General features: G+C 32.6%; 5 protein-coding genes across 5 annotated transcripts; 2 read left to right on the forward strand and 3 right to left on the reverse strand.

Annotated features, from left to right (window-relative positions):
* Positions 1 to 936: 936 nt before the first annotated feature.
* IKKepsilon (I-kappaB kinase epsilon) lies at positions 937 to 4,289 on the forward strand. The gene is made up of 9 exons (XM_065499318.1): positions 937 to 1,194; positions 1,285 to 2,311; positions 2,603 to 2,754; positions 2,901 to 3,028; positions 3,092 to 3,167; positions 3,246 to 3,370; positions 3,436 to 3,613; positions 3,679 to 3,960; positions 4,021 to 4,289. The coding sequence occupies exons 1-9, from the start codon at positions 1,111 to 1,113 to the stop codon at positions 4,138 to 4,140; spliced, it is 2,172 nt and encodes a 723-aa protein (XP_065355390.1). The 5' UTR covers positions 937 to 1,110; the 3' UTR covers positions 4,141 to 4,289.
* Positions 4,290 to 5,195: 906 nt separating this feature from the next.
* Positions 5,196 to 6,222, reverse strand: cni (protein cornichon). The gene is made up of 5 exons (XM_065499320.1): positions 6,082 to 6,222; positions 5,790 to 6,022; positions 5,596 to 5,708; positions 5,395 to 5,538; positions 5,196 to 5,328 (listed from the first exon to the last, which is right to left on the reverse strand). The coding sequence occupies exons 2-5, from the start codon at positions 5,937 to 5,939 to the stop codon at positions 5,301 to 5,303; spliced, it is 435 nt and encodes a 144-aa protein (XP_065355392.1). The 5' UTR covers positions 5,940 to 6,022; positions 6,082 to 6,222; the 3' UTR covers positions 5,196 to 5,300.
* Positions 6,223 to 6,566: 344 nt separating this feature from the next.
* On the forward strand, positions 6,567 to 8,720 carry GCS2beta (glucosidase 2 subunit beta). The gene is made up of 2 exons (XM_065499319.1): positions 6,567 to 7,681; positions 7,745 to 8,720. Exons 1-2 carry the CDS (start codon positions 6,670 to 6,672, stop codon positions 8,371 to 8,373), a joined length of 1,641 nt encoding a protein of 546 aa, XP_065355391.1. The 5' UTR covers positions 6,567 to 6,669; the 3' UTR covers positions 8,374 to 8,720.
* Lamtor3 (Late endosomal/lysosomal adaptor, MAPK and MTOR activator 3) lies at positions 8,691 to 10,347 on the reverse strand. Its single transcript, XM_065499322.1, has 3 exons — positions 10,188 to 10,347; positions 9,920 to 10,112; positions 8,691 to 9,027 (listed from the first exon to the last, which is right to left on the reverse strand). The coding sequence occupies exons 1-3, from the start codon at positions 10,229 to 10,231 to the stop codon at positions 8,887 to 8,889; spliced, it is 378 nt and encodes a 125-aa protein (XP_065355394.1). The 5' UTR covers positions 10,232 to 10,347; the 3' UTR covers positions 8,691 to 8,886.
* A 475-nt stretch (positions 10,348 to 10,822) lies between these two features.
* Positions 10,823 to 12,973, reverse strand: Syx5 (syntaxin 5). The gene is made up of 2 exons (XM_065499471.1): positions 11,776 to 12,973; positions 10,823 to 11,720 (listed from the first exon to the last, which is right to left on the reverse strand). The coding sequence occupies exons 1-2, from the start codon at positions 12,527 to 12,529 to the stop codon at positions 10,972 to 10,974; spliced, it is 1,503 nt and encodes a 500-aa protein (XP_065355543.1). The 5' UTR covers positions 12,530 to 12,973; the 3' UTR covers positions 10,823 to 10,971.
* Positions 12,974 to 12,986: the final 13 nt, after the last annotated feature.

The raw sequence follows: 12,986 nt of genomic DNA on the forward strand, positions 1-12,986 counted from the left end.
ATGCAAGTTATTTCGGGATTACGGAAAGTTGATTTCAACATACAGACTATAGTGTCCAAAAATCCGGCAAACTAAAAAAACCGGTTTCCGGTTTAATCGAAAAAATGTGTTTTTGAAAAAACCGGTTTTGATTTTTGTCTTTTAAGAAAACGGCTAACCGGTTTCGGGTTTTGTCTTCAAAAAAACCGGTTAACCGGTTTATATTAAATTTTTATTCATTTTTGAATTCTTAAGGCTCTATTTTTATGCAATTACTTTATACCTTTTACGAAATATTGTCAGCTACAATTTTCTATAAAACAAAACAATATTTTTATAAATGGTATCAAAGTTTTTCAAAAATATGTTTAAATGAGCTTTAAAAAATATATTTAATTAAAACCGGTTAACCATCTAACAAAAACCGGTTTCTCAAAAAAACGGAAAAATTAAAGAAAACCGAAACCGGTCGAGTTTACAAAGATGAAAAAACCGTTTGACCGGTTTTCGGTTTTGGATACTCTAATACAGACGGACATGGCTAAATTGACTCCGTTATCTATAACGATCTAGAATATATATACTTTGTGTCGCAAATGAAAAATGTAGAAATTACAAACGGAATGACCAACTTATATAAAAATCCGTAAAAAAAATTGTGAAAAATCGAGGTACAACTCAGTCATTAGTGATCTGATTTAAAATAGCAGACTGTCTGGACTACAAACAATATATGAACTGATATGTACCAATCATGTTTGTGGGTTAAACCAGACATATCATTAATATGGCAATTCTTTTCTTGTGTTTACCAAACAGCTGACGAATGCATTGGTATTTTTTTGTTGTTTTTCTCTTTTTCTTGTTTAAATAAGCGTCATTCCATTGATAAAAAATAATTATTAGTAAATTTTCGATTTATTTCGTAAATATTAATACAACTTACAAAAATAATTGTTATTTAGTGAACCATGAACAAAATGCATTAAAAATAAATACAAACTACCACCTAAAAACGAGAAAAACTAACATTTCCAAGAAGTGAAAGTAACAAACAAAAGAAAAATCACTCAACAAAAAAATATTTCCTAATCAAATTTGGGTGTTAAATAAAAAAGAAAGAAAAAAGATATGTCTTTTCTACGGGGTTCCCTCAATTATGTTTGGTGTACCACCAGTGTTTTAGGCAAAGGTGCTACTGGCTCAGTATTTCAGGTAATCCCCTTCTAAAAGTTTTATTTGGAAACATTTTCACTCCAGTTTTCATGTTCTTTTTTTGTTACTGCTTTGTAAACAATAACACAGGGTGTCAACAAAATTACCGGAGAATCGGTGGCCGTCAAAACATTTAACCCCTACAGTCACATGCGTCCCCCCGATGTGCAAATGCGTGAATTCGAAGCTTTGAAAAAAGTAAATCACGAAAACATAGTCAAACTTTTGGCCATCGAAGAAGACCAGGAGGGACGGGGTAAAGTGATTGTTATGGAATTATGTACTGGTGGGAGTTTGTTTAATATTTTAGACGATCCGGAAAATTCCTATGGTCTGCCAGAGAATGAATTCTTATTGGTTTTGGAACATTTGTGTGCCGGCATGAAGCATTTGAGAGATAACAAATTGGTACACCGTGACTTAAAACCGGGTAACATAATGAAGTTTATTTCGGAAGACGGCAAGACTATCTACAAATTGACAGATTTTGGAGCGGCTCGCGAGCTAGAAGATAATCAGCCATTTGCTTCCCTCTATGGCACCGAAGAATATCTGCATCCCGATTTATATGAAAGGGCTGTTCTTCGAAAATCCATAAATCGTTCGTTTACAGCCAATGTGGATTTGTGGTCAATTGGAGTGACTCTGTATCATGTGGCTACTGGAAATTTGCCCTTCCGTCCCTACGGTGGTCGTAAGAATCGAGAAACTATGCATCAAATTACTACCAAAAAGGCATCAGGTGTTATATCCGGCACTCAGGCAGCCGAAAATGGTCCCATTCAATGGTCCAATGATTTGCCGCCTCACTGTCATTTGTCCGAGGGTCTCAAGACTTTGGTAACACCGCTGCTGGCGGGTCTCTTAGAGGAAAATCGTGAAAAGACTTGGTCATTCGATAGATTCTTTCAGGAAGTTACAGTAATTTTACGCAAACACGTCATACATGTGTTCTTTTCGAATCGCACCAGTTCGGTTGAAATCTTTTTGGAACCCGAAGAACAAATTGAACATTTTCGTGAACGAATATTAATGCAAACAAAAGTGCCGCTGGAGAAACAGATATTGCTGTTTAATAATGAGCATTTAGAAAAGAGAATAAATCTGCATACAACGGGTGAGTTGAATTTTGTGCAAAGTAACGGTAACGGTATTTTCGATTATTTTGGTAACGGTATCCAACATTGGTTATAACATTCCGAAGACCACAGAAATCCTACGGATCCACATTATTTATATTTGTATCATAAATGAGACAGACAATTTCGGAAAAAATATAATTTACTCCGAAATGTTATCGAAGAATAATTGTTAAATAGGCCAACTCTTGCCAAAACCTTGAAATATTCTTTATACAGTTTAAAGTACATATCTAACAAACTAGCATTTGTCTATTATTTTTCTTTAGCCAATGCTTTTCCAAAAACTACTACGGAAGATCCTATATTTTTATACAGTAACGATGATAACAATGTGCAATTACCACAACAATTGGATTTGCCCAAATTTCCAGTGTTTCCAAGTAACGTTTCGGTAGAAAATGATGCTAGTCTAGCAAAGGTGAGAATACTTTTCCATTTAAATACAAGCAACAACCTTTTAAAACCCTCGTATTGAACAGAGAAATGTATTTGTATAAATTTCAATTGATTTTGAATTTTAATAATGATTAATATGCAATATTTATTTATTTTTTTATGACAAAGGCTGCTTGTAGTGTTGGCCATGAATGCAAAAGACGCGTTGACACATTTACCAATATTGACATCTTAATAAAAAAGGCTGTAGGACAGTTTATTGAAACTTTAACTACAACAATTACTTTACTAGTAAAGTATGTAATTAACTTGATATTTAAAACAAGTGTTAATTATTAAAAATACCTGTATATTTCTAGAAAAACAAAACATTTTGATAAGTTATTATCGACTGAAATAGATTATGCAGACGCTGTACAAAGTATGGCTAAAGTGGTAAGATAATACATATAATACTAAACTAATATTTGCGAGTAATATCTGATTGTTATCATACATTTTATACATAAACAGACAAAGGGAGACCAGGAACTGAAACCCATTTTACAAAAATTGGAAAATCTTAAAACCGATTTTGATGGTGCGGCCGATGTTATAATGCAATTGCATGCAAATTTTGTTGTGGAAGATCAATTAAAGTGTGTATACATTATGTCTACTATTACATTTTATCATATATTAAAAATTATTTAATTTAATTTAGTGAGCAATGGTCCTCTTCTATGCATGGTAAAAAATGTCCCTGTCGCACCAGAGCTAGTGCTCAGGCTAAATACTTAGTAGAACGTTTACGTGATTCCTGGCAACATTTGTTAAGGGATCGTGCTACACGTACCCTAACATACAACGATGAACAGTTCCATGCTTTAGAAAAAATCAAAGTAATTTTTTAATGCCATATTCCTCTCAACTACTATTTTAATTAACATTAAACCATACTTTTTAGGTGGATCGCAATGGCAAACGTATTAAAGCTCTGCTAATGGATGACGTTAAGCCATCTGTTGCTCAAATGGCTGAGTGTTTGGCCGACTGGTATAAATTGGCTCAAACTGTCTACTTAAAAAGTGAAATCTTAGAAAAAGATGTTAGAGAATGTGAACGCACTTTAAATATCGTACGTGAGGATTTGTATCGCCTCAAAATAGATTTACAAAAGGACATGGATGCCAAATTAGTAAACAATAGTAATCAGTTGTCGAAAATAGAACAAAAAAGTCGTTTACTTGTAAGTTTAATGTTTTCATAAATCTAAATTTGTTTTTAAATTTTTTATACATAATTTCAGTTTATGCAACAACAACAACAAGAAATTTTAGGTATAATGAAACAAAATCGCCAATTGATCTCAATGTTGCAAGAATTGGGTATACGTTTACCAACTGCTTCAAATCCTCTGGAATTCTGAATTTTTTTATATATATATTATGTTTAAATCCTTATTATTGGTTTAAGTTTTATTTTTAAATAATTTTTTTATTGCATCATTTCATATTACTATTGTGTATATAGATTTATTATAAACTCATATTTAATAAATATTTTAAAGTAAAAGAATATGTCAAAATTGCCTACCTCTTATATTTTTGGGAATCAAAAGAGAATGAAATTAAATTTCGCATATTCCAACAAACAGCACTAGGAGAAGTTGTCAAAATCATAGCAAAGGTAAGGAAATAAATTGAATATTTTAATAGCAGTTCCCAAGGACTTGAAATGAAAATGAAAAAATTAAATGTGATGTGAAATTAAAAAACAAAAGGAAAACCCCGATATTAATGTATTGAATCTATCAAGAATGCCCACACTCTTTTCGAATTGACCCAATTTATTACTATTTTCTGACGAGTAGGGATATCTAAAGGAAATAATTGCTATTTTAAAACCCTTCTACGAAGTTACCTTAGAAATTTGAAGAGAAAATAATGTTATACTTTCCAAAGTAAAATTTCTTTGCAATCTTTTGAAGACGATTATCTTAAGATATGTTTCCATGGATTGCAAAGTGTTGGCGTTTATTAAATCACTTTTATGTGAATATCAAAATAATCATTTGGTTTTAAATGCGATGATTCTTGTGTTAGCTGTTGAAAGAATTTAGAAGCATCATTTAATTTTAAAATTTTGAAAACATTAAATCTGGTAACTTTTTTATATTAAGAGATTGCCAATTTGATTGTACTTTTTCACACTCTTTATAATTTTCTCTTATGCATTTATCTCTGCAGGTAAATCATACATGTACTACATACATCATACAATTGTGAATTTAATCTAAAAGACCCTTGAACTAATTGTTTTATTGCTTTGTTAAATACATGATGTTTTAAGAGGTTTTTATTTTACACAAAATCTTTTTATTCCTTTCGAATTATTATTAGAAAAATGTTAAATTTTCACTATATTATTATGTTTAAAAAGAAAAAAATAAATTAAGAAACAGGTGTGAATGTGTGTCTAATATTTTTCTAATACGTAGATAACAATTGTACGACACACTAATAATTGTTTCATTTTATTTATAATTGGTTTGGACGACGAGCGTTAAATAAACTTTCATTATAACATCTACGTTGAGATTAGAGAGTAGACCATGCTATAATTAGAAAGATAAATAAATGAAAAAAGGGCATACATAATAAATGAAACAAAATGATCTTACCCATAGATGTAGTAGAAGAATGATATTAAATAGATTGCCAATTTAATCCAGCCCTCACGCATATTTTTGGTTAAATTATCGGATGATAATACGGTTGTGGGATCATATAGACCAGGCCCTGACATAACGGGACGATTCTTGTAACTAAAAATTGACAATTAATAATAGCCCTTATTGAAAACTCAAAAAAACAAAACTTACCGCCATATATGATAAGCAATCAAGGGTATATTGATGCATAATGAAAACCATTCACCACATACTAAAAATAATAAATTCAAGAAGATATGCAGCAAATACTCCGGCAATACCAGCTATAATTCAAATGAAATGCAAGTCATTACCATTGGCTTATAAAAATGATGTAGTGAAATTCAATTTGCATTAAAACTTACAGGATTTAAACTGTTACATTGATCTATAGGGTTTTTATAGTCTGTTTTTAATTCATCGAAAGCAATAACATGAAATATTGCGAAGAATATTAAAAATGCATCACCTATCAGGGCAATTATATAGGTAAATGCCGTAAAATTGAAAGCCATGGTGTTGTGTTTGACTGAGTTTGCTTACAAAATCTCCAAAAGGCGGGTATATAGAACTTGAAAATTAATATTTACACTTTATGCTATAATGTGAACAATATATTATTATTTTTTTCAATATTCATATTGATTAAAAACTTACAATCGTTTAGGAAAATCACAATTTTGTTAAAATTTTCCCTTTTTTTTGGTTCGAGGTGTCTCCTGTCGTCATGACAGTTGAGTAATTTCATTTATGAGTTCATTGTAAAACAGAGTTGCTAAATACAGAATGTGTTGCCAGTAGCCGGAGAGGAGTATAAAGTTGCCAGATTGGCAGAATCTCTAGTTTTTTGCAAGTTGTAGTGGCAACACCGCGGCTGACGTCAGCCAAACCATTTTTTTTATATGAAGTTTTTACGATTTGAAATTGGGGGGTCTATCAGCCAAAAAATCTTATAAGAATTACACAGGCATCAGCAAGTGAGCGGCTGATGTCAGCCAAATTGGCTGATGTCAGCCGGAACATTCTACCAATCTGGTAACATTTTATTATTTCTATTCTATTTTTTCTGCAAACGCCGGTTTTTCATTGTGTCATTCGCAAATTTTCTTTATCTCACTTTGTAATAGTTTTCCATAAAATTTTTTAAATTAACAAAAACACTTAAAATTAAACAATAGATAAGACCACGTCAGTGCGTGTGAATTTTCGTCAAAGCCCACCGCCCTTGTAAACAAACACCATAAAATGTTGCCGAGTAAAAAATCAGCACAGATTATGTGCACTTTGTTGTTCACTTTCACAACAACAAGTCTATGGGCAAGTTCATTAGCTGACGTACCACGTCCCCGTGGTGTGTCTTTGTCAAAAGCAACACTGTACAAACCGCGTTCGGATGATAGCTGGCTTTGTTTGGACGGTAGTAAAACGCTGAAGTTTGTCCAAATAAATGATGATTACTGTGATTGTGCCGATGGCAGTGATGAGCCCGGAACAGCGGCCTGTGCAGAGGGTACATTCCATTGTGCAAACAGAGGACATCGACCTCAAGATGTGCCTAGTTCCAGGGTAAACGATGGCATATGCGATTGTTGTGATGGCAGTGATGAGTATTTGGCAGAGGGCATGTGTGCCAATACTTGCATAGAGTTGGGTAAAGTTGAGCAAGAGCAACGTAAGTCCCAGGCGGAAATATATAAAAAAGGAGCAGCTAAACGTACAGAAATGGTAGAGCGTGGTAAACAACTTAAAGCTGAGAGAGAAAAACGCCGCACCGAATTGGATGCACGTCGTCAGGAACAGGAATCCCTAAAGGCTGAAAAAGAGCTATTAAAGAAACAGGCCGAAGCAGCCGAAACGGAAGCCATTAATTTCTTTAAAGAGCAACAAAAAGAAATGGATGATGTAGCAGCAGCTAATGCGCCTATAGTTGATGATTCCTTCCGCACGGAAGCCACTGCCAGTTTTATGCGTTACGATTTAAATAAAGACGGCTATATTGAAATATCTGAACTCCAACAGGATTTGCAATTGGATCGTGATCGTAATGGCGTTATATCGGAAGAGGAAGCCAGATACTTTTTAGATGAACGCGAGCGTATTGATTTAGAGGCGTTTATAACATTGTCTTGGCCGCGTATTAAAACTATGCAGATGATAGCTCAAGGACTATTCACTCCTCCAGAGGGTGAAGAACACAACGATGAGGTGTCTGAGTTGCTTAATGAAGAACAGAGAGGTGATCAAAAGGCAGAAGAAGGTAAACATTTTTATTAATTTATAAAATATGTACTTTAACAATTTTATCTTAACTTATACTTAGATCATGTACAAGATCAACAATTTGAAGGAGATGAAGAAGAGGAAGAAGAAGAAGTTTATGAAGACGAAGACATTGGCGCCGGCTCTGTAGAAGCTGAAAAGAGCCCTGAAGTCGAATATGATCCCGATACTCAACACTTTATTAACATGGCAAATGAGGCACGCAATGCTCTGTCTGAGATTGAAAGAGCTGTACGTGAAATTGAACATGAAATTAAAGAAATTGATGATCAAAATGCCAAAGATTATGGGCCAAACGATGAATATGCCACACTTGAAGGTGAATGTTACAATTTTGAAGAACGCGAATACGTTTATAAACTATGTCCATTCGAAAGAGCTTCACAACAGCCACGCAGTGGTGGTTCCGAAATAACACTAGGTCGATGGGATCAATGGTTGCACGAAGGCGAAAATAAATATGGCAAACAGAAGTATGCCCATGGCGCTTCATGCTGGAATGGACCACAACGTTCTGTTGTCGTAGTATTGAAATGTGCTTTAGATTCAAGAATTACTGGTGTCAGTGAACCAAATCGCTGCGAATACTATTTCGATTTCGAAACACCAGCTGCCTGCGATGAAGAAGCTTTCGCTGCGGCCGAACAACGTTTCAAAGATGAATTGTAAATGGTATTAAGAGGCCAAACAACCGCCGAGAGTAACCAAACAAAATGCAGTTACAGTAACGACAAGAATTTAAAATGTTCTTTAAGAATCTTAAAGTTTATCAGATAAACATCAACATTCAACATTTCTCTGTAGGATCACATTCTGTATTTTGTTTACAACTATACAACTTTTGAATTATTATTAATTTTTTTCAACATTTGTATATGTATGTCGTCTTTACTTAAAAGTAGTTTCAATTTTATTTAATTTGTAATCATTCCTTTTTTTGAAATTTACTTGTAAAGTTTTAATAAAAAAATTAAAAAAAAACGTAATTGATTTGTTATTATTTTTGTAAGTAAAAATGTTTTTATTTTATAATTTTGTTCTTACTCAAACATCTTATACATAGTTACATACATATACTATATAATTTACAAAAAATAATTTGGAAAATGTTTGTTACTTATATTTATTGAGAAGAGAATAATGAGTTTATACCAAATAGAAAAGTAGCGTGGAAATGTTCATTTATGTGGCTTCACTAACAGCAAGTCTCATATCTTCTAAATAGGGATCCAATTGATGTTCTAATGCTAAAATGTGGCCGGTATTACAGTTTTCAGATCCAACAAATGTCAAAATCAAGGGTAATTTAATCATTTGAACCACCTGAAATGATAATTTAAATAAACACAAATTATAGATAATTTTAGAGAAGAATTGGGCAACATTTTTGTTGTGCCTCTAGTTCTACCCTATGCATAAACCATGATTTTACAATATTAATTATACAGTTGTATTTGTACCTTAAATCCAAATTAAAATCTAATTGTTACAAAACCCTCTATTAATTTTATTAAAAATCAGCTAAAATTAGTTTTTCCTTTATTTTTGCAAAAATGTTTCTATACATTTCGTCTCATTAATGGCTTGAGTTTAGAAGTTACAGATTTATTTCGACTTTTTTTAATTCCCCCATTGTGTAGGCGGAGGGCCATTCGATTCTGGGGTATATCGACGACCGGCTTTGTTAAATAAAACTGATTTAAATCAATCACTTGAAATAAATTTTTATGTATTAAGAAATGAAACTTTGGATTTTCATGTCTTAATTTTTTAATGTTTTAAAAACACTTAGAGCAGAAACTAGAAAAATACTCAAAATCATCACACATACGAGTGTTGTTTTTGATTTCACATAATTTTGTTTACTAATACATTCTCACCACTTAGGTTTTTGATAACTGAGTTAGGTCTTTGACAGGAGAGTTTCCTCTCTATGTGTATTTATAATATCCAAAAGTGTATCGTAAAATCTTACCGTGAAACTTTTGAATGCAAGTTTTCAAAGTTTGTTCATATCATCATAACCTTTGTTTTAAATATTATTACTCATTAATTGCTCAAAACCTATAAAATTATTTTATTTTAATAACAATCTCCAATTTTATAAAATACGAAATTTTCCACTTCCTTATTAAGGAATTACTTATATAACAAAGTAATTAAGAAGAACAATGGAATAGTTCTTCTCTAAATATACCATAGGAATTTTATTCACCTGATAGTTGGAATACATTGATATAATCGTTTTATTACGACCCAAGCCCAACTTTCCAGCTTGATCCGTTGCAGTTGTAAATGTCGAAATAAATGGGGGTGTTAATGTGAAATCTACATTTTTATCTTGACTGACCCTCATAACGGGTGCTCCATCACGGTCCGTAATTTGTATAATATACAAACCATTGATTCTAATAAGAAAAACCAAAAACAAACCATATTGAGTTAAAACAACAAAACATTCTCCACATACATAAATTACTTACTTTTTTAAAAGATTTTTAAAGTACTTTTCAATATCTTCAGTCATTTTGTTTACAAATTGTTAAGAATTTTTTTAAGTGAATGTTAATTTTTTGCGGAAAATTAGCAAAATTATAAAATGAAAACAAATCACTCCCAAAAAAATAAATGATAATAAACAACAGCTGTTCAGATAATGAATGGCCAGATTATTTTTTATCAATTAAGCTGCCAGATTGTTCTTTATACTCCGGCTCAACTGACTGACATCAAACGCAATACACACACACACCGTGTATTTCTTATGGGACTGGTTTGAAGACCCCCCATTTCTCATTTCAGCGGTTCACGATTAAAAAGGTGTATTGTAATAGAATAGAAAATAAAAATCAATTACAATTTTTTATTAATTATGAAAAAAAAATGTTAAAAATTAAATGTTAGCAGTAAAACTCACTTTACTTTGCTAATTTAAAGTTAACAAGTTTTTTTTATTATTTATTTATATTATATATTTTTATCTGATTTACAATATTTTCGTTAAACATTACTTTTAATATAGTTAGTTATTAAAACTTTCTTCATACATATTATGTGTGTGGATTGATTTAATTAAGATGATTTACATTCTAAAGATTCATCATATACATATAAAACATTGTTTTTTTTGTTTGTAATTTCTTGATAAAAATATTGTAGGCAACAAGAGGACCCATATTCTTCATTATAATAGATTAGATCCATAAAATATCGTTCAATCTATGTATATGTATTTTGAAAAGCCATAACAAAAAATTGCAAAATTTACTATGTCATAAAAACAATAAAAAATATAAAGAAAAATATTAAAACACCAAATATCTTAATCATTAGCCAACGATTTTTCGATACTGATTGGAAATATTTCAAAATTTCTCCATGGGCCGCCTCAATGTTTAATTCCGCGTCCTGTATGTTAGTATCAATGCGTTCAACAATTTCCTCTTGCTCTTTGACCATGTGAGCCAACTGCTGGAATATACCGCCCAATTCAACAATAGTAGATTCAATATTCTGCATAGTCTCTGCTCGTTGTTGTACATAATTGTCTGATTCATCGTATAAGGCGATCTGTTGCTGGGTTTGTATTCTGGCTGGTGGTCCCAGCAGTGGTTGTGTATCACTTGTCGCTGACATATCAATACTAACCGCTTGATTCTCTTCACTTAAGAGTAGAGAACCCTGTTTAGCTGTGGACGATGATACTGAATTTACGGAGAGTTGGCCTTGAGCGAATTGATCACGTCTGTTTTTCTGATGTTTTAGATTTTCCGTACGTACTTCTAGAATCTGTTTGAAGTCAGTGCTCATACTGGCCAGTTTAGATTGTAGGGCTAAGACCATGTTGGAGGAATGTGATACCAAATGCTTGCCATTGTTAGTACGACGCTGATCTTTAGATATTTCCTGCAAACGTGCAATTTGTTGATTCAATGCATTTAAATCACCTTTAATGATGTAGGTAAGTTCTTGGATCTCCTGGGGTCGATCATCAAATAGACTCTTCTTTTTAGCCACTAAATAAAACAATTAAATCAATAAAAGACATTTTTCAATTCCATTGATACTCACACAAAGTTAACTTCTCCAATTTGGCATAAGTACTGGCAATATTTTTGCCAATCATCTTTGCCACCATCATAAAGTCCGAATAGCTTTGTACTTGTTTAGCCTTGCGTGGATCCCGTATATTAACAGCTCTCGATATGTTACGAGACTGAAGCGATCTAATCGCATTGTTAAATTCGCCCGTACGATCTCTGGCTGCCATGACTACTACACTTTCCTTGTCAAACAATTCCTCAAAGTCGTCGTCGAGTTCTTGAATGGGATGAGCTTTATTCGTAAAGTTGTTATTATCGTATAAACCAGTTACTCCTGATGTTGTTTCAGTAGAATCCTGATAGTTGCCAGTTACAACAGCCGCAGCAGCAGTTAGAGGTTGTTGTATAAATGTGCGCAAAGCTTGTCCCGAAGTGGCCTGAATACGATTGGACAGTGAACGTAAATTCCACTGACGTCCTGCTTTGCCGTACTTATCGTCTGCGTCGTCTATAGGCACTTGGTTATTGGGATATCCAAAATTGTCTCCTATATGTATGGAAGATTGTTGTGGTTGCTGCTGCTGATAAGCAGCGGAATTTAGTAAAGGTGTTGTTGCTGTAGAGCCACCAACGCCACCGTTTGCTGGTACAAATAGAGGATTTTGTGGATAGTTAATATTAATTGTATTTTGGTGCTGCTGCTGTTGTTGTGCTATTAGAGGATAACCCTCTTCCTGTGTTCCCGTAGTATCGTGTTGATGTAGACGTCGTCGTGTTTGCATCTCATAATCTACAACTGCCCAATGATGCAGTAATCTCTGGCCTCATATATCCGCTTTTAATACAGCAACCACTAACTACTATTATAAATATTCACTTTGTGAGTTTTGAGTGAACCTTGTCTTTTCTATCAATCACAACAAAAATATTCGTCATGCAATTATTTTTTTTCTTTTTTGTAAATATTTTTATAAGGGTCACCCTGTACGTTGTTTTTTATTTTTTTCTTCGTCTTTGTACTACTCCCTAGTATTCGATTACAATTTATGTATTATTCGTTTTAGAGCTTAATTTTTACATTCATTATTCAAGTATCACTATTTTCTGGTAGTTTATAATGTTAATTTTCACAAATCATATAATTTATTTATTGAATTAACAATTTATTACTGGTATTTGATAAAGTATTGCGAAAATTTCGTAGGGAAGAAATAAAAACCAATACACTAATGAATTGAT

This window comes from Calliphora vicina, chromosome 2 (genome assembly GCF_958450345.1).
Source record: "Calliphora vicina chromosome 2, idCalVici1.1, whole genome shotgun sequence".
Taxonomy (NCBI): domain Eukaryota; kingdom Metazoa; phylum Arthropoda; class Insecta; order Diptera; family Calliphoridae; genus Calliphora; species Calliphora vicina.

What these genes read in the sequence shown, in the direction of transcription:
- GCS2beta (XM_065499319.1), top strand. Translation starts at nt 6,670, where the DNA reads ATGTTGCCGAGTAAAAAATCAGCACAGATTATGTGCACTTTGTTGTTC. An exon ending in TGATCAAAAGGCAGAAGAAG is followed by an intron (nt 7,682 to 7,744) that starts GTAAACATTTTT and finishes ACTTATACTTAG; the next exon opens with ATCATGTACAAGATCAACAA.
- cni (XM_065499320.1), bottom strand. Translation starts at nt 5,939, where the DNA reads ATGGCTTTCAATTTTACGGCATTTACCTATATAATTGCCCTGATAGGT. An exon ending in ATTGCTTATCATATATGGCG is followed by an intron (nt 5,539 to 5,595) that starts GTAAGTTTTGTT and finishes GTCAATTTTTAG; the next exon opens with TTACAAGAATCGTCCCGTTA. An exon ending in TTCTTCTACTACATCTATGG is followed by an intron (nt 5,329 to 5,394) that starts GTAAGATCATTT and finishes TTCTAATTATAG; the next exon opens with CATGGTCTACTCTCTAATCT.
- IKKepsilon (XM_065499318.1), top strand. Translation starts at nt 1,111, where the DNA reads ATGTCTTTTCTACGGGGTTCCCTCAATTATGTTTGGTGTACCACCAGT. An exon ending in TACAAAGTATGGCTAAAGTG is followed by an intron (nt 3,168 to 3,245) that starts GTAAGATAATAC and finishes ATACATAAACAG; the next exon opens with ACAAAGGGAGACCAGGAACT. An exon ending in GTTGTGGAAGATCAATTAAA is followed by an intron (nt 3,371 to 3,435) that starts GTGTGTATACAT and finishes AATTTAATTTAG; the next exon opens with TGAGCAATGGTCCTCTTCTA.
- Lamtor3 (XM_065499322.1), bottom strand. Translation starts at nt 10,231, where the DNA reads ATGACTGAAGATATTGAAAAGTACTTTAAAAATCTTTTAAAAAA. An exon ending in TTTAAAAATCTTTTAAAAAA is followed by an intron (nt 10,113 to 10,187) that starts GTAAGTAATTTA and finishes TTTTCTTATTAG; the next exon opens with AATCAATGGTTTGTATATTA. An exon ending in CAATGTATTCCAACTATCAG is followed by an intron (nt 9,028 to 9,919) that starts GTGAATAAAATT and finishes TTATCATTTCAG; the next exon opens with GTGGTTCAAATGATTAAATT.
- Syx5 (XM_065499471.1), bottom strand. Translation starts at nt 12,529, where the DNA reads ATGCAAACACGACGACGTCTACATCAACACGATACTACGGGAACACAG. An exon ending in ATTGGAGAAGTTAACTTTGT is followed by an intron (nt 11,721 to 11,775) that starts GTGAGTATCAAT and finishes TGTTTTATTTAG; the next exon opens with TGGCTAAAAAGAAGAGTCTA.